This window comes from Microcebus murinus, chromosome 2 (assembly GCF_040939455.1).
Source record: "Microcebus murinus isolate Inina chromosome 2, M.murinus_Inina_mat1.0, whole genome shotgun sequence".
In the NCBI taxonomy this organism is placed as follows: Eukaryota; Metazoa; Chordata; class Mammalia; order Primates; family Cheirogaleidae; genus Microcebus; species Microcebus murinus.
The window spans coordinates 79,834,607-79,853,360 of record NC_134105.1 but is presented as its reverse complement, the minus strand read 5'-3'; the positions used below and the strand labels follow the sequence as shown (position 1 = coordinate 79,853,360).

The 18,754-nt window shown below is 38.0% G+C and overlaps 1 protein-coding gene across 2 annotated transcripts in view; it reads left to right on the top strand.

Moving 5' to 3' along the window:
* PLPPR5 (phospholipid phosphatase related 5) overlaps nucleotides 1-18,754 on the top strand; it is a 114,466-nt gene that overhangs the window by 41,099 nt on the left and 54,613 nt on the right. For both annotated transcript variants that reach the window (XM_012769934.2, XM_012769933.2), the window contains exons 2-3: nucleotides 3,507-3,639; nucleotides 6,823-7,073. In XM_012769934.2, coding sequence (XP_012625388.2) covers nucleotides 3,507-3,639; nucleotides 6,823-7,073 — 384 coding nt within the window. The remainder of the gene's footprint in view (nucleotides 1-3,506; nucleotides 3,640-6,822; nucleotides 7,074-18,754) is intronic.

Below are 18,754 nucleotides of genomic sequence, written 5' to 3'. Positions count from 1 at the left end.
TCTCGCCATAAAAAATAAATAACTATGTGAGGTAATGAATGTGTTAGTTAGCTTGAGTTAGCCATTACATAATGTATATATATTTCAAAACTTCATATTGTACACTATAAATATATACAATTTTTATACAAGTTTTATTTGTCAATTAAAAACCAAAATAAATAAAAATCAATTGATAGAAGCAAATGAGGTAAATGAAGGCATCATCATGACATGTCAGGGCATGAGAGTTTTAGCTTGAGCATCCAAGTAGAGGATGAATGTATTAACTGACAAGGTGACATGGAAGAGCAGGAGGTTTGGGATGGGATGCTGGGATTTGATGTTGGATGGGAAGGCTGTGAGGACTTGCACAGGTAGATCTGAGCATGTTAAGATACTGCTATTGTATGGGTACCTGCATCTGGAGTTCAGGGGAAAGGTACATATTTAGTATTCCTTAGAGGAGCAGAGGTTGAAAAGCCTTAGAGGAATGATGACAAAGCCTCGAGGACCCCTTAGAGGGCTTCTGGAAGAAGAAGAAAAAGAGCCAAAATAAAATACTGGAGAGTATAGAATTTAGCTTGGTAATTCACTGACCACAGCCTCTATTTAAAATTCAAGAGAAAAAGAGAAATGTAAGCATTAGAGTCAATATAACCTGGTGCGAAGTCATAAGGACAGAGAAATAGGAGAAAAATAGAGTGAAAAGTCCCTGCTTTGTATCTAGTACTGCGCTAAGCTTAGGAAGAAAGAGTAAATAAGAATATCAATTATTAATAGCAATACCATCAATTACATATGATTACATATACAAGTTAGACTGTATATTAATGCTATTGCCCTCAATAACAACATTGTTATTGTTGTTAATGATATTCTTGTTACCAATAATTTTTTCAATGATTATAATAATGGTTAGCATTTACCAAGTGCTGCTTATGTGCCTCTGCCTCCAAACTCAATCTACTTTAGTCTTTGTTGAGGTCAAGTCTATCTCCTCTCCTAACACTGTCTTTCTGGTTGGAGATTTTTCTGAATCCTCTACACTTGCCTAATAGCAACCCCTCCCTTTTGTAGTCACAATCGCACCCTGTCTTTCTTTGGTGCTATGTTAGTTTATGTTTTCCTGGAACCAGTAGCAAATATGATGAAGATATGCAAGAGATTTATTTGAGAAAACTCCTGTAAAAGATAGAGGTTGGGGGCTAAGCCTAGAGACAGCAAGGGGAGCCTTGAGATATGATGGTTGGGAATTTGAAGTAGGTATCTGGTCATGGCAACTCTGTTTTTGAGAACTCCCTCTCTAGTCACAGAGGCAGTTTTCATATACCATGACCCACCTATGTAACCTTGGTTCACTGGACCAGGAAAGACCCCTATCTCAACCCAAACTCCCTGGGAATTGGGGTTTGGTAAATCTTATCAGTTGAACTGTTTCCTTGAGCTGAGCTGACACATTCAAGATAAGGTTTGGGGAGACTGTTGGGGAAACCATGTGTGCTAAGAAGCAGGGGAACTAGCTTCCAGAAAGGCAAGAATGAGTCGGATGTACACAGAGGATCTGAGATGTACACAGCGTCACTCCAGGGAAGAGGGAGAATGAGATGGAAGCAGTTGTTGCCTGGACTCCCGAGGACTTTCCATTCATGGATCTAATCCCCAACCCACCCCTCCCTTAGGTTCTGAGGGAAGTAACCCTAGAATAAACTCCCTATTTTGCTTACTGTAGTTTGAGTGGGTTCCTTGTAGTGGCAGCCAAACAGTGTTGACTGAGACACTGTTTGGACAGATATGCCCAAGACACAAACAGAAAAACTGGAAGCATGAAATATGCTGGGGTGCAGGAAAGAGGTCAGCACTGGGAAGCCAATGGGAAGAATGTCCCTGGGAAAAGTGGCCCAAACAAGGCAGTTGTTAGTCTGTCAGGAACATGGTAACTAAGGGAGTTATCAGGGCATGGATGTCACTTACAGGATCTGGTTATAGGAACTAAGGTATGGAGTAGATCCTTCATCAAAGGAACAAGGCAGAAGAAGCTGGTTATTCGAAGTCAGGCAAAATGTCAAAAGCAAAGCTGATCTATTAAAGATGACGTATTTTTTTGAGGATGAGATTTATTTATGCATTCAATAAGAATTATTGGGTACCTGCTGCATTCTAGGAAGTTTTTAATGTGTTCACAGCCTAAGATGGGGTAAGGGTGCTGTGGGGTGGAGACCCAGGGGAGGCTGCTATGGAGAAGGGAAGGTGGAGAGGGCAGCAGTCAGGTGGGGAACCAGTCAGCTCATGAAGTGGAGTGGATGGTGGATTGTTAGAGTTTGGAATATTCTAGGACAAAACAGACCCGGAAGAAGTTGAATCTGAAAACCCAGAAAGCATCATGGTGGTAATTTTTTTCCGAGGGGCAGTAGAAAAGAGTAGGACATGAAAGAGTTATTAGGAAAGGGGAGATAAGAACATGTCAATTACACAGCTTGTCTATTTGTCACTTTCTCGTAGGGCCCTGCTGCCAGATGACATACCCAGGAGAAATAATCCTTGTGCCTCCTTTGGCTGGATGAACTGTTTTATCACACACCTGCTCTACTTCACCAGAGCCAAAGTTAAAATTCAGGAAGAATTTGGAAGTTCTAGTCCTTCCTAATTCTGTCATAGCTCACTAGATATGTCTCTTTTTTAATTTAGAAAAATTAAACACCTAAACACCTTCTAGTTTAACCATGAACTCTGGTCTACTTGGAAAAAGAGGTATATTAAGAAAGGAAAAAAAGGAGGTAGAAAGAAGGATGAAAATGAAGAGATGCTTTCTAATCTGTCTTCACATTGGGGTAAAAATAGGCCAAACATCTAATCTCCTGTGATCTCCTTCTCCTCCTTATCTGCCCCCCACTTGCTATTTTGAATACCTTGTAATCATAGATATATCACTTTTCATTGAGACCCCAAAAGCATTTCTCCCTATGTAGCATCTTAATTAAATTGAACAAAACATACTAAAAACAAACCTCTAACAATGCTTTGGACATGCTTTGGCTCCAGGTTCCTTTCTCTTTATCTTATATCTTGTTCTGTTGTTCATGGTATTAAATAAAGCCAAAAGATCTGTATAAGATCCTTTCAAAATTATTTGCATAGACAATCTGTTCTGAATTCTATAGCAGAGTCAAATTTAAACAAGACACAGTTACTTAATTTTTAAAAAATAATACATGGAATTTAGTTACATACCAAAAGTAAGTAAGGATACTTTATTTATTTTTAATGAAGGCTTTTAGAAAACAAAAATGTTATAATTCATTTTTGTTCATAATTTATCAATTTAGGACTCCCTGGAATTGAGAGAAATTTGTTTTACCTACATAGGGACCAGGTTATAATAAAACGGTATAAGTAATCAAATATGACTCAGTTTTACATGAGATTATTACATCAAAGGAACAACATTTTGCATTTTTTAAATAAAAATATTCTTACACTTATACTGTTTATATTCTAATATTTTTAATCTTTTATTTCCTTGCAAGATAATAGTTGGAGAAACTGCTGTGTTTTGCCTACAACTAGCCACAAGGGATTTTGAAAACCAGGAAAAAACTATTTTAACTGGAGACTGTTGCTACATAAACCCACTGGTGCGGCGAACTGTCCGATTTCTTGGTGTGTATTCATTAAATTGTTTTTATTGTTGCTGAAACAATGTTTATGTGTAAGCTAACCTTTAAAATGACCTAAAATTATAACTTATGCAAATATTAGGTAGCCTCTTCTTTGAACTGTTTTCCTTTGTTTTTTAAAATAAATATTACATCCTACTTTCTAATGTCGCAGGACCCCACTTCAGGATGTCATTTTCACATTACATTAAGGAAAAAATAACACTGCCCTTGGATATTTAATATGCTTAAAGAAACTAAAAATTACATAATTAAAAGAAATGATTTACTATATTTATTGAAATTTCAGAAACAATGCTTGAGGAAATGATAATCTAGATAGGTGGTTGGATATCATAAAGGGCAAGAAAAATAGTCTGGCAAAGAGAAGAAATGTTATATTTGTTAATTACTGTGTGGAGCACTCCATGCATTACTTCTGAGCTGTTGTTTATTTGATCAAAAGTGTATTGGTGACTTCATTAGAGGACAAGATTCGCTGATAATTTAGCTTTCAATCTCACATGCTAGCAATAATAAATATGAACGGCGATGAATTATTGAAAATCATTTCAATTCAATAGCAACTTGGCCTAGATAAACTTTTTAACTGGCACAATAAAATTTAATATAAATTACTGTTTCCTGGATTTATCAGATAAAAATATGTATATACTAAATAACATTTAAGATAAATTCTTAATTGCTTAAGAGATATATTAAGGATACTGTAACTCCTCAACATATTTCTCATATGGAAGGGGTCAAGATGAAGAATTTGGAGATATTAAGCATAAATCACCTAATCTATATATAAACCCATTAATGACTGATCAGATGTCATCGGGCTTTCAGATCTCTCTGAAGATGAAAGGTCTTCATTTTCAAGACTGTTCTTTTTCTCGCCATCCTGTTATATGCTCCAAAGCCCTCATTTATCCTGTTGAAGGGATAACTTTTATATGAAACCTTAAAAAATTATTTTTTCACATGTATCAATACTGTGTTCTTAACTTATTTCTTTTAGTATGAGAGTCATTTAATAACAAAATCAATAATATACTCAAACCTGAAAGGATTTAATGAAATTGATGCTTTCCTAAATACTTGTTAAGCAAATTATATTATACCTATTTAAGTAAAATATTTTCCTGCATTTATGCACATATTTCTAAATAATATGTGACTCAAAGTAAAGTATGCTTTTAAGTCTGTGCATGCTTCTCACTTATTATATGATTTTATAAAACATTTAGGAAAGCTGCATTTTTTCTTATTCCCTTAAAATTTGTATGTTTCTAGTTATAATAAAATGGAAGCTTGTAGGCAAAGCACTACTGCATGATAGCACACCAGTCTTTATAGTGACTTTAGTCTTGAGGTCAGCAGAGTAGAAACACTCATGAAATCTCACTTTAATAATTATCTGTGTACTCAACTACAATATTGGCCTTGGGCCTGTTGCACTGACATTTTAATTCTAAAACACATTTGGGAACTTTACAAGTATCAAGAGACATTTCCATATTCTTACCAAATATTTTTCTCTATTTTAAATAGGAAAACCTATTACACCAGAAAAAAAAGAATGGTTTAGTTAAATGAAATGAGTACACCTTACCCTAGATTTCAAAGGAGTACACATAAAAAAGAATTGTAATTTAGGTTCCCAAAATTGGCCATGAGATTTCAGGAGAGGTTTTATACATTAACATTTTTATTGATCTCAGTTCTCTTTCATTTCTCTGCCTCTCCCAAATTTCTGTTTTTGAAAACCTTTACTTTGTATGACTCATGGAAGGCTGGTGAGTTGTAAAGACAGAGCTTCTTATTGTTTCCTTTTAGAATTTTTAGGTGAAAAGAGAACTAATGTATTTGTTTCATTGACATTTGGATACACATAGAGTCCTGTTATATGCAGGTTTTGTGGATAAACCTTTTATAGTCTTGCATAATAGTTTAAAAATTTAAAGGCAAGCTATGCATCAAATACTAGAAAATTATTTGATCCTGCACAACCTTTATGGTGATTTCCTATACAAAATCCAGTAATGATGAAAAAAGCTTAGGAAAAAAAAAATCAGAAATATATGACTAAGAAGAAAAGCATTTAATTGTTTTAAAATTATATAACTTTTAATAAACTATTGTGTAAAGTATTATTTCATTATAGTTTTAAAAAATTCTGATGGCTTTCACTTCCTCAAATTATAAAAGAATCAGTTTCTTTACATTGGTACCATATCCTTGAAGGTTATATCTGTAAATTTAATTGAAATTAATACCAAATAATTTATTTTGCCTGTCTAAGTAGAAAAATAAGTTTTGATAATAATGGCCAGTGACTTTGAGTATAGGAAATGTTTTTGGTATTCACATAAACTGACAAGTTCCTTACAAAAGGAGAAAAAAGTATCTAGCACTTAATTTTATACCCTCAGACAACCAAAACAAATTTTACGGCTATAAAGGTAATTGCAAAAGTTTAATTTTGATTACTTTATTGTTTACTAAATTTTCCCCAAGTTTGATAAATGGAAAGCCAACCTGTAGAATATAAGGTGGAACTAAATTACTAGCTGTTCTGTGACTTTTAAAAAATGTGTTTCTAAAGGCAAGGTAGAGATTAATCTGAATGCATTCTGCTTTACTTAAGATTTTCCATGATATTTAGATGAAAACTGATGGCCCTGGATTTTACTGCTAATTGGTAGTTCCAGCAGAGTTAATATCAGTCTGAATGAGTTTAAGAGGCATACTCAGAGAGATAGCTACTTTGCTTTATGTTACAGAGATAAAAAATATTTTCAAAAGTAGGGGAAAAATAAAGATTGCTAACATGAAAGAACATGACAGACAATACCTTCTCAAGAGATTCCTGTCTCCATATAAAATATTGCATGACCCAAAACACAGTCTTAGAATATTTTTTCTTTGTTTATCTTACGACTGACTTATAAACCTGCCACACAGGAAAACGTAGCCCGTGGTAACAGCTCAATATGTTAAATAATTTACCACTCCCATCACTCTAGAAAGCCCAGGGCGGACTGAAATGAAAAGAACCATGTGTATATGTGTATGGAATAGTTTATGGTTTCTAAAATATTTCCATTTTGCTTTATCATATACTGAAATACAAAAAAAAAAAAAGCAAAGGGTTAAAATTGTTTGTTTTCTTCTTTAGGAATTTATGCATTTGGACTATTTGCTACAGATATCTTTGTAAATGCTGGTCAAGTCGTTACAGGAAATTTGGCTCCACATTTCCTTGCCCTGTGTAAGCCCAACTATACAGCCCTTGGATGCCAGCAGTATACACAGTTCATCAGCGGGGAAGAGGCCTGCACCGGCAACCCAGATCTTATCATGAGAGCAAGGAAAACTTTTCCATCCAAAGAAGCAGCTCTCAGTGTCTATGCAGCTATGTATCTGACAGTAAGTAAGGATTATAAACTCGCTTTAGTCTATGTATCTATTAATTCTTCTAATGTGGAAATACTTTTTCCCATAATGAAAGTCACTTATAGGACATTAACAGCTTTCTGTAGGCCATTTAATTTATTTTTAATAGTGGCTGTTTGTACTGTGAATAAAATTAAGTCAGTTGACTCTCATGAGATTATGTGTGAGTAGTTTGTTGTATCAAAAAAATATAGCCATTAACATTTCCATTTGAGAATATGTTTGTCTTTATATTAAATAGGACTTAATGGAAACAAATTTGTGCTGCAGCATTCCCCATGAACTTGTAAAGGCACAATTAAGAGGGTGACCCAGGATGCTTAGCTGCCTACACAAGCTCTCATATTCCCTGGTGGGAGTAGAGAAGGAGGCACTCTTTCTCTAGAAAACTCTTTTGTTGTTGGTAACTCGATCATCATAATGTCTCACTCAGTGTTTTAATATTTTTTCATAGAACTAACCAAAATGTCCTTAGAAATTATTTTTTTTTTCCTTTATGCTTGAGTATTTGCCATTATTTCAGTGGTAAGAGCCAGGCCCCAAGTACAGCTATATTAGGACGTTTCGGTGGCAGTGAGTGAGTGCCTCACCGATATGCAGAAGTAGGAAGAAGAGCAATGTAAGCAGGCAACTCTTGACTCCAGCGATGCTGTCATCAGCCTTTCCCTCCATCACCAGGATGTGCCTTGCAGCTGTGGAACTGGATTCCTGATGTGTTCTCTGTAGGCTTTTCCCCAAACTCCAGTAAGAAGTTTAGAGAATTTAAATGTTTTGGGGGAATCTCCTTCACCCCACTCTTCAGGGTGCCAGTATCTACTTCTTTCCAATTTCATCTCATTGACAAGAGATCTGTAAAGACTCAGGACCAATTAAAAACCAAATTTGATCATTTCTAATGACTTGGAAAAACTCCCGGGATTATTTTTACATTCAAAGAGCTATTTGATAATGGAAATATTTCCAATGCAATCGTTTCAATGTATCACTAAAGGCAGAGAGAATATATAGCAATACCCTATGACATCTCTACTGGGGATTGGAAATAAAGATTACTAAATAGAAGGGCAGTTAAGGGGGGAAATATACCATTGTGCATAACATTTACAATGGCAGGATAATTTAGAGGTCATAGAGATGCATTTTAACAGTTTTAAAGTTTTTAAGCCAAGTTAATTCTATCCCTCACCATCTAGACTTTAAAAAAATTATTATAGAGTTAAGGATTCAATTCTATCCTATCCATTCTTTCTTCCACTGCCTTCTGACTTTTGCAAAATTTGTCTGTTGCAACTCCTTCCTTGCCCTTTCACTGTGCTCCTCAACTCTGTTCCTCTAAATTTTCCTGATTTCTTTAGCCCATCAGCCTTGCTTTCTCCTTCACATTCTAAGGTACCTCTGGGCCTGATATAAAATATGCTAACCTATACATTCCCTATTCACTAAGTTGCTTGACTACATGTTTTGCATCTGCTAGAATATGAAGCACTCAGCCTTAAAATGGAGATTTAAAACTTGAGTGAATCAGAAATCGCAGAATACTTTTCATTCATTGCCATCATATCTAAATCCGATGTTTCTATTTGTATCTGGGTATGAATTGCAAATATCTGTATATAAATATGTACTGAAGCCAATGATGGGAGACAAATTCTGGAATATTCTCTGACCCCAAATAGATGAATATTTTAGCACTAATAGATGTTAGATTTTGCTGTGTAACCAATGTTTGCCAATAGCAGTGAATATGCTACTATAGTAATATACTTGACTTTTTATTCTGGCAAAATAGTGTTTCAAAGGCATTTGTGTGGGAGAAGGCATTATTCTTTTATGTACTGGAAAAATCTTAACATCTTGTCTTGCTCCTGGTCTGCTGGCCACCCACATGCATTTGTTTTAGCAACTTTTGAATTATAAATGATACTGTTCCAGACTGTAATAAAGACTTGGAGATATTAATAATAAAAAGAATAGCGATTATTATTATAGCAAAAGTTAATTGAGCATTTACTGTCTATCAAGCACCAATTGCTTCACTTCTACTAACTTATTTAATACTTTACTAATTCTTATGTATTAGTAAAATTATTTATCATTATTATTATTCATTTAATAATTGATTATTTGTCCTAATTTATTGAATTCTTGTAACATTTCCTTAAAGTGTATACTATTATTATACCCATTTTATAGATGAGGAGACTCGGAAAGTGAAGTAACTTGCTCAGATCCATAGAGCCACAAATTTTTCTGGTGACAATGCTTCTGAATGTTTCAGAGAGGGAAACATTAAATCATATTGGCCCTAGTGTGTGCATATTCATCTGAATTTGCTCTTCCTCTTGCATAATCTCAGCATCCAGTAAAATTCAAAGCCAAAGATGCAGATGGTAGATTCGTTTAGAGAAAAATAATTTAATAAACACTCCAACACTGGAAAATCTTCTCTCATTAAACAATGGTTCAGACTACACATTAGGCTCCTGCTTGTAATTACACTGATGGGTACCTCTGTCTTTTTAACAATAGATTCTGTTCTCTGCTAACTGCTTTTCTCTCTTTTCCCACCACCCCTGTGTGTGTGTAAGTGTGGGTGGCTGCTATGGCAACTCTGAATATAACTCCTGCTGCAAGTGTAGGCTTTACAGTCAGGTTCGTCCGTTATATTTGAACTTATATACAAATACATTTCTTCCCAGCCTTGCTAGAGACACCTTGGGAAAAACTTTATAATAGAAATGTTGGGGTGTTTCAAACTAATGCAATCTCATGAAACGCTTGCCAGAATTATGATGAGTAGGTAAATAGCCATGTAGTTAATATTCTCTGAAGAAATGGTCTTATGGCTATATTTAGTTAGAGATATATTTATTTAATTTGGTGTTGGTGTTATAAATATATGTAAACTCATAAATAAGAATAAATGAGCCCTATCATGAAATATATAAATAAGAACTGAGGAATATTTCTCTGATGCCTCTCTATGTGGATTAGAAAATAAAATTGAGGAAGTTGAACTCACCCTTAGCATTTGACTTTAATTAAGGCTTTCTAGATAATTTGATCACAGAGCTTTCTTCTGCTTTACTGAGAACTTTCAGGGAAAAAAAATCCCTATTCCTATTTTTACAAATGCTTTTAGTTTCCTAGGAAAAAATTTTGAAGGTTATTTAATGCTCAACCATCAAATTTATAATTCAGTGTTTACATTAGAATTGTATTTAAATTTAGCTTTGTGGTATTTCTTTTTACATGAAATGGGTAAAAAAAATTTTCCAATTAAAAGTAAGTGAAATTCAACATTGAGAATGAAAAATTATATTTGGTGAATTTCCTGTTAACTTCATAAATCATTGAAACAGACATAAAATGGTCCCCTTTGGTCACTTCCGACTCTGTCCTTAGACTTTTTGAAGATGTTAAAAAAGAAAAAAGGAAGGGCCAGCTACATGTGTAGGCCTCTGTCTCTGTTATCTGTTACTGCATTATAAACCACCCTAAAGCTCACCACAATAATCTTTTATCCTCAGGATTCAGTGGGTTGACTTACAGTTTCCCTGCTAGTCAATCCTTGCTTTTCTCATGGGTCACATTTGGTTGACCAGTTGTCTGGGGCTGGGCTCAGCTGGGATAGCTGGCATAGTTGGGCTTCTCTTGTTCTTAAGGGGTCTTTCTCACATGTCATTTTCTCTAATGGCATCTCAAAGTCACCTTCCAAGAGGGAAAATGCCCAAGCTGTAAGGCATATTGAGGCTTGACGTTCCTAAACTTCTTCTACATCACCATCACTATATTCTATTTGTCCAGATAAATCCCAAGACCAGCCCAGATTGTTGAGGGTGGAGAAATAGACTTCACCTATAGATGGGAAGACAGAAAAGTCAGATGATAAAGAGGTGAATATACTAGGACAAGAGGAATTTGTGGACATTGAACAATTTGCTGCAGTCTTTTTCCAGAATATTAGTGGGGATCTCTAAAATATCATTTCCTTCTCCCACTCCTCGTTGGTGGCCAGTCATTGGCATCATCCCACTCTCACTTCCCACACAGCCATCTTTTATAATAAGCTCACAAGGTCTCATGTGCAACAAACACTGCTCACCAGCTACTGAGACAGGGTTAAATAAGCACGACTCACTGGGGTTTGTTTGCCCACCTCCCCTTTAGAGACTTCTTACCTCATTCTACAAAGGGGCATGAGCCAGCCCTCACTCTAGGGTTCAAGGATTTGGGAAATGCTTGCCAGTTTACTTGTAGCAGTTGACTTCATGAGGCTGGTCAGGGATTGTGTTTGAAGGGGAAGGAATTGGATGGGTAAAACAGAAAAGCTCTGGGCTGCCTTCATGCATGTGTCTTCACTGACTAATGAGATCTAGCTGCCATCAGAAAGCCATTGCTCTCAAGCTTCCCTGCTTAGGAGTAATCTAGTGCTGAAATGTGTAAGGTCTCTGTGCTCTAAATTTCAAATGAGCAAATTTGATTAAATGTCTACTAGGTAATACATCAAAAATATTTATTGAGCATGCACTCATAATGTGACTGCGTTACTACTACTGTGACTACTGGTGCTGCAACCACTATTATTAGTTGATTGGTGTTTCTCCTATGAGCCTTCAGCCATGCATTATTGGTGCAGGTAGGGGAAGGTACAGAGGATGTCTGTGAAGCAGCCACAGGTTTCCAATATTTCCACTACCATGGACCCTTTCTTCAGTTACCCTGCTTCCCTGCCCCCACACTCCTCCATAAACCCCATGTTTTAAAATCTTCTATTATATTACTTTCCCATCCCAACTTGGGTGCAATTCTTAAATAATTGTGCATAGTAATACAAATATAATAACACTGTTTTGGAATTGTAGACATATAATTATTAAAATGTCTTGGATGGTAATAAGCAGTCAAGCAAATGATTAAAAACGTGTATATTCAGCATCCTTACCTTAATTTTACCTGGCTTCTGTATATGACATTTATATTTGGGTATTCTGTGATGGACATGTGGCTTTATAATGGTGTCTGGTTCTCCAGTCACACCACGGAAATTTCCATGTATTCAGCAACATATTGGAACCACTAAGCAGCATGAAATCACCAGTGTTGCCAACTAATTTACTGTAGTTCCAGCCAAAATCAAAGAGCATTGACATTTTAGTTGGTTCATGTGGGCTTAGGAGTAAATATACTATTCTATTAGGCTTTTGAAATATTGAAAAGTGTGTCACAGAATTCCATTAATAACTGGGGTTTCTTGGGTGTTAGTAAACTCCAGCTTACGGATTTCTAGTAGCATTTTGAATACTCTAATTAAGAAAAAATGACTTGCTATTATAGGACAATATACGACAGGGCTGCATTTTGACTCTTAGGCCCTACGTACCATGCCTTCATGGGCCTCTTCCACTATAAACAAAATGAAAAATTAGATTTTACAACTGCATTGCAATAAAAATAATTTATAAATACTATATACTAAACATTTTCTTCAACCTAAAAGTTCACTTTTACCTTCTGATTTTAAAAGAAGTTAAGTCTGAGAGCGGTGGTTCAGCCTGAGCAAGAACAAGACCCCATCTCTACCCAAAATAGAAAAAATTAGCTGGGCATGGTGGCGCATGACTGTAGTCCCAGCTACTCAGGAGGCTGAGGCAGGAGGATTGCTTGAGCCCAGGAGTTTGAGGTTGCTGTGAGCTTAGGCTGACACCCCGGCAATCTAGCCTGGGCAACAGAGTGAGACTCTGTCTCAAAAAAACAAAAGAAAATAATTAAGATATTTTCATGTGGGTCCTTAGATGTATTGGAGCCTGAGGCACTGTACCTAATCTACCTACTGGATAAGTCTGCCCTGAGGATAGTACATAATAAAGTTCTAGATGGACTATGATTGTTAGAGCATCTGCTAATGACAGTGAGTGTGACCCAGCATCCAGGACGGAGGCGGTCCCTGCTGGCAAGCATCACATGGCCGTGCTTCTGAAGGGAGCAGTACTTGGGATGGGTCTTGAAGATGCACATGATTTGAATAGAATCCCTTTTGCCCAGGGAAGGGCAAAAGAAGAAGCAAAGGCAATAGCAGGACACACTGAAACAAGGAGAAGTGGAGGGGACCTCAAAGAGGGGGCATATGTGGGGAAACTATGGGATTTAAGGGTTAGCAAGAGTAAATACATCAGAAAGGCTTTGTCAAACAACCTAAGGCTTCATGACTTGAGTTAGCAAGCAATGCTGAACTGAGAAGTGACATCACAGAAGCAGTGCTTCAGAGTGATTGTGTTTAATTCAATTCTGTAAATAATATATTGAATACCTACAGTGCATCAAGCCTCTACAGACTGATATAAACTCCTTCTGAAGCTCAAAAATGGTCTGGGAGAGAGTAAAGAGGAATTAAAATGGAAAGACACTAAAAGTAAAGGGAAGCTTTTTAAGGAGATTGTCACAGAATCTCAGACATAAAATGAAAATCCTGAGACAGAATCTCAGGGTTTGGATTCAGCTGGTACTTATTGGGAGCCCTGGTGCTGATGAGAGCAGAGTCAGATGAGATGAAATTCATAGTTTTGGAGGGATAGAATGAGCTAGGGGTCTGGGAGCTGCCCAGAGCTGAGCCATGGCAGGATGAGTCCAGACTGGAGCTGCTCGGACTCCCTCAGCATTCTCTCACGGAGCACAGAGATGGTAAAGTCCGACCCAGACCTAGAGCCAATACTGTGGTGTATTCCTCAAGCTTCTGCCCCATCACCAGCTTACCTAGACACTGTGGTAAAATGTAGCCAAGTCCACAAGCCCAACTGCAGTATCCAGTTCTGTTGCTTTATGTAAAATCCCTGTCTCCAGCTACGATTTACTGAAAAGTGACAACTGGCCTAGTATCATGCTAGTTACTTTATGTGCCTTATCTCTTTACCTGCCTTAATCTTCAGAGTGGCTCAAATGAAAGTATGGCTAACAAAACTAAGGACAGGAGAGTCTAGTTAACTTGTCCAAGGTTATTTAGCTAGTATGTGTTAGAGCCAGGAACGTGACCCAGGTCATTGTGACCCCACTGCCAACAGGTGAACTCTCACATCACACTACCTCCTGGGATGTGCCCCCATTGAAGAGAAGATAGCCACATTTTATGTTATCCTCTGAGTGCAGTGCCTTACACACAGTAGGTGAAGAAAACTTGTTAGTTGATTTTAATTGGATGTTGCATAATATGAATCAGGAAGGTATTTGAAAAAGTGTGTACTCCAGAAATTCCCTGCTCATGTCCTATTTTCCAGGTGACCAAGTAGCTCAAGCACTAAAAGTAACATAGTCTTGATTATTGGATTTTAATTGTGCTTTTGCTTTTAAGTGAATGCATATTTTATTCTCATGGCCCTTGATTTTTAATATTTTATGTTCTGCACATCATTTAAGATTAAAGAATTTTAATTGCTTTTTAAAATGACAATTTCTGAGTTATTTTTAACTTCTTTGCAGTGTACAATACTTAGCTACATAATAACATAACCAGCATTGGCAGTGCTTATAGCTGAGTAGAATTCCATGGTAGGTAATTCAACTTTGAAGGAGTCTCACAGAGACCAGCTTTTAATGGTCAGCTCTGAATGTGTGGTCATTTGATATCCCAAAGCCAAGCATTCCATCTCTGCCAGGCCCCGTAACATGCTCTGATCTGTTTTTCAAAAGACATGCAATTGTCTGCTGCAGGTGGCATGGCCTTGCTCCGGAATTCCTGGGGCCTGCAGTGTGAATCTCCATGGGGGCGTGCCAACAGCTCCAGAGTGCATGTCTCCCCACCACTGACACCCCAAGCACTGTAACGTCTGCTGGATGACATGGCCTAGGCACCAGCGCTGCTTACCCTACATCCTATACCTGCTGCGGAGTCCTTTCCTGCTCCAGTCCCGCTCAAAACTGGCAGCGTTTCACATCACCCAGTACCTTAATCCATTCAGATTGCTGTAACAAAATATCATAATCTCAATATCTTATAAACAACAGAAATTTGTTTCTCACAGTTCTGAAGAATGGGAAGTACAAAATCAAGTTTCTGGGAGATGCAGTATCTTGTGAAGGCCTGCTTCCTGGTTCATAGATGGTGTCTTCTCACCAAGTCCTCACATGGCAGAAGGGATGAGCTGGCTCTCTGGGGTCTCTTTTATAAGAGCACTATTCCCAATCATAAAGGCCCTGCCCTCATGACCTAGTCACCGCTCAAAGGCCCCACTGCCTAATGTCATCGCTAGGAGGTTAGGATTTCAACATTTGAATTGGGGGGAGGGGGTACACAAACATTCAGACCATAGCACCTGGTGTATGGACCAAAGCAGTATTTATTGGTGTGGAGTGTGTTTTGCTAAGAACCTGAAATGACCTACCAGGTGCTGCACTTCCTTCTTTGTGGTAGGGGCACGAAATGCAGTCATTGTCTTTTACTTTGGAGGAGATGTCTAGCCTGACCACTGGACCCCTAGAATCTTCACTGATGTCCTAGACCCCTGGATATTGTAGGGTTTATCTCCAAAAATCTGGAATGCCTGTGTCTTACCAAGGCCTCCAGTGTGCTAGCCACATCTTGTTTACCTTGTCTCTGATATAAACGCTCAAAGTCAGCCAAACTGTAAGACTTTCCAATTGCCTGTATTTCTTCAGACTATTATGGCAGACAGTGGAAGAGTTGATGTAACATTGGCATAAACCAGGATATAAGAAGTTGCCTGTTCCAGGCAAACATGAAGTGTTTCTCATCCTCTTTCTTGACTAAGATAGAAAAGAACATATTGGACGTATCAATAGCCGCTATCACTTGGTTGAAGAGTCAGTGGTCTACACTTATTCTTCAGGATCTGTCCAGACGAGTGAATTACATGGAAATATTAGAGCCCCTACCCCTATGTTCTTGAGATTCTAAGAAGTGGCATTATATCTTCATCATCCTCCCTCCCATAATGCAGTCATTTTTGATTTACTATCTTGGAGGGAATCAGAAGATACAGTTCCAGAAGCTTTCAGTTAAATTACCCCAATGAGGGGTTATTCCATTTGTCAAGTATTAGCTATCACATTTATACCTTCATAGTCTGAGAAAATGACCCCTGGGTGTGTTCATAGATATATTAGATCTACCATGAACCAGACTTTGGCCTGGACTCATTTATAGCCAGTCCCCAGATGTCCCTACTCTAACAGGGTGCCATGATGATACCAATTCAGGTCTCCAGGTATTACTGTTCACTCAGGCCCTGTGTCCAGTAGTCCCGAAAATATCTGGGTATTCTATTCTCCCCAGTGTATGGACACCTGAGTAAATGGTCATAGGTCCCTTTGGGGAAGGACTGGGGAAACCAGTACAATATATGCCTCTGGAGTGTTGCGTGGTCCTTCCCTCTGGGGGCCTGATGTCTCTTCAGTCAATGAGGCCATTCAAGTTTGGAAACTGTGCAAAAGATTGAAGCTTTGCACTGCGCCATCCACCCTCAGCTCGTACGTTCTTACTTTCTTGTGATGAATTATATTAAATAATCTTACTGGCTTCCCATCTATTTTGCCCCTAGAGGATGCTGTGTTCTATAACCGCTCTCTAAAATGTTCTGTGGGTCAAGTCCCTTTGACTGTCACTCTGGCCTTGTGCATTGTTATGACAGTAAAGACTTGCATGCTTTTGGTGGTTAAGCACTGGCGTCTGACTTCTTTTTCTTCAGAAGCTCCGTAATCCCCATCAATATTAAGGACCCAGCTCTGTGACAGCCTCTCTCCCCATCAGCTCTGACCCTGAGAGAAGAGGCCCCACTGAACCTCTGAGTGACACTGGTGTCCCTCTCACCAGCACACTCCTAATGCCACAGTGAATGGTGTGTCTACCCACCCCCTATGACACAACCCTCAGGTGAGCCCTCAGCCTCACACGGTATGTACATTCCATCAAGGCCTACTTCCCTGGGCATTTCAATTCCTTCCTCCACCATTTGCCATGACAATTCAGTCATTTCAGCTTCATTTAGATAAAACCTTCACTTTCTCCAGGCTTCCAGGAGCTGCTAAGCAGGGAATTTTTATCATCTAATGTGCTACAGGTAGGATCTCTCAGCTCACGGCTCTCCGTACAGCACAGTGGCATGATATTTCTTGAGTGGAGGCCAGAGCAAATTACCTCTGTGGCTACCATGCTGCTTTCATTCAGTTCTATCTCAGAGAGGGTCTAATTAGCTACTACATAGCAAGAGACTAATAGTAGGATGTTTTATCTTCTCTGATCCTCCTTGTGTCAAAGATATTTACATTTTATGTGCCTTAACATATAGGAAAAAATTATAGCACTGTAATTTCAGTCATCAAACGCCTTCTAAATTCCGGATACAGTTAAATCAAGGAGATTTCTTGGCACCCCTTCTGTTGTATTATAAAAGGAGCTACCACCTTCTTATGAACACATTCTGCTTCAAGCTATTTGCTTGTTTATGCCACTTAAAGAAAATCTTGGAAAGGGAACAAAGGACTCCAAATAACAAGTAGAAATCCCTCTATAATAATATATGAATTTGGAGTATAAAAATAATAATAATTATTATTGAGTGCTTCCTGTGCTAAGTACTTTACAGGGTATGTACTGCTTGTTTCCCTTTGTCAAATATATTAATCAGGCATCTTTCTATATATAGGGACGTATGCTATTGGGTTATGTACATTGTAGGGAAATATGTTTTCCTTGAGCATGCTAAAATTCCCACTGTCAAAAAAAAACCTAACAGCCACATAAAAATGTTCTGTTAATTTGGGCTACCATTCCATCTCTGAAAGTAACTTTCAGAATGCTAATTTACACTTCCTCACCTTATGAACCAGTTACAACATGGGTTTTGCCTCTTCCACTTGACCAACACCCGCCCCCCCAAAAAAACTACTCCTTAGACTTTATCCCTCAGACCTTATCAAGAGCATCTTTAGGTCCTTGTCTTGGTGCCATCTCAATAACAATACTCTTGATCATCCCCTCCTATTTCAGCATCTCTCTTTGTGAGACACTGAAGATGTTATATTCTCCAAATTTGCTTCCTACTTCATTAAGTGCTTTATTATAACGCCAGAAAATCACTACCAGTGTTTACCAAGTTTCTCTTCTTGCCTTTCTTTTCTTCCCTCCCAAGGGTGAGCTCATGCATTCTCACTTCCATGTCTTCTTAAGTGAACCCCCAAACTCCTTCACTGGCTTTTGCCTCTCTGCTGAGCTCCAGATTTTATTCCTAACTTGAACATCTCTCTGTGGTGTCCCATCAGCTCCTTAAACCCAGAATTTCAAAAACCAAAATCGTGATGCTCCAAACCAGCTCCTGCTTTTGTGTCTCCTGATTTGATTATTGGCATTGCTACCCTCCCAGTTACCCGAGCCTGAAATCTCTGAGTCATTCTCAGCTCCTCCTTCTCCCACACCCCCGCATCCAGATGTCTGATTAATTCTGTTGGTTCCACGTTTGAAATCTCTCTCAAAGCCAGACTTGTCTTTTCCACTTATCTATGTTCTTCAGCTGCTTGCATTTCGCTTCTCTATGTTGTTTGCCTTGACTATCTCAGGAGCCCCTTAAATAAGCTTCCTAACATACTCCTTTCCTCACCCAAGTCTGCCCTGCACTCTGCCACTGCAAAGTGAGTTTGAGTCAAGT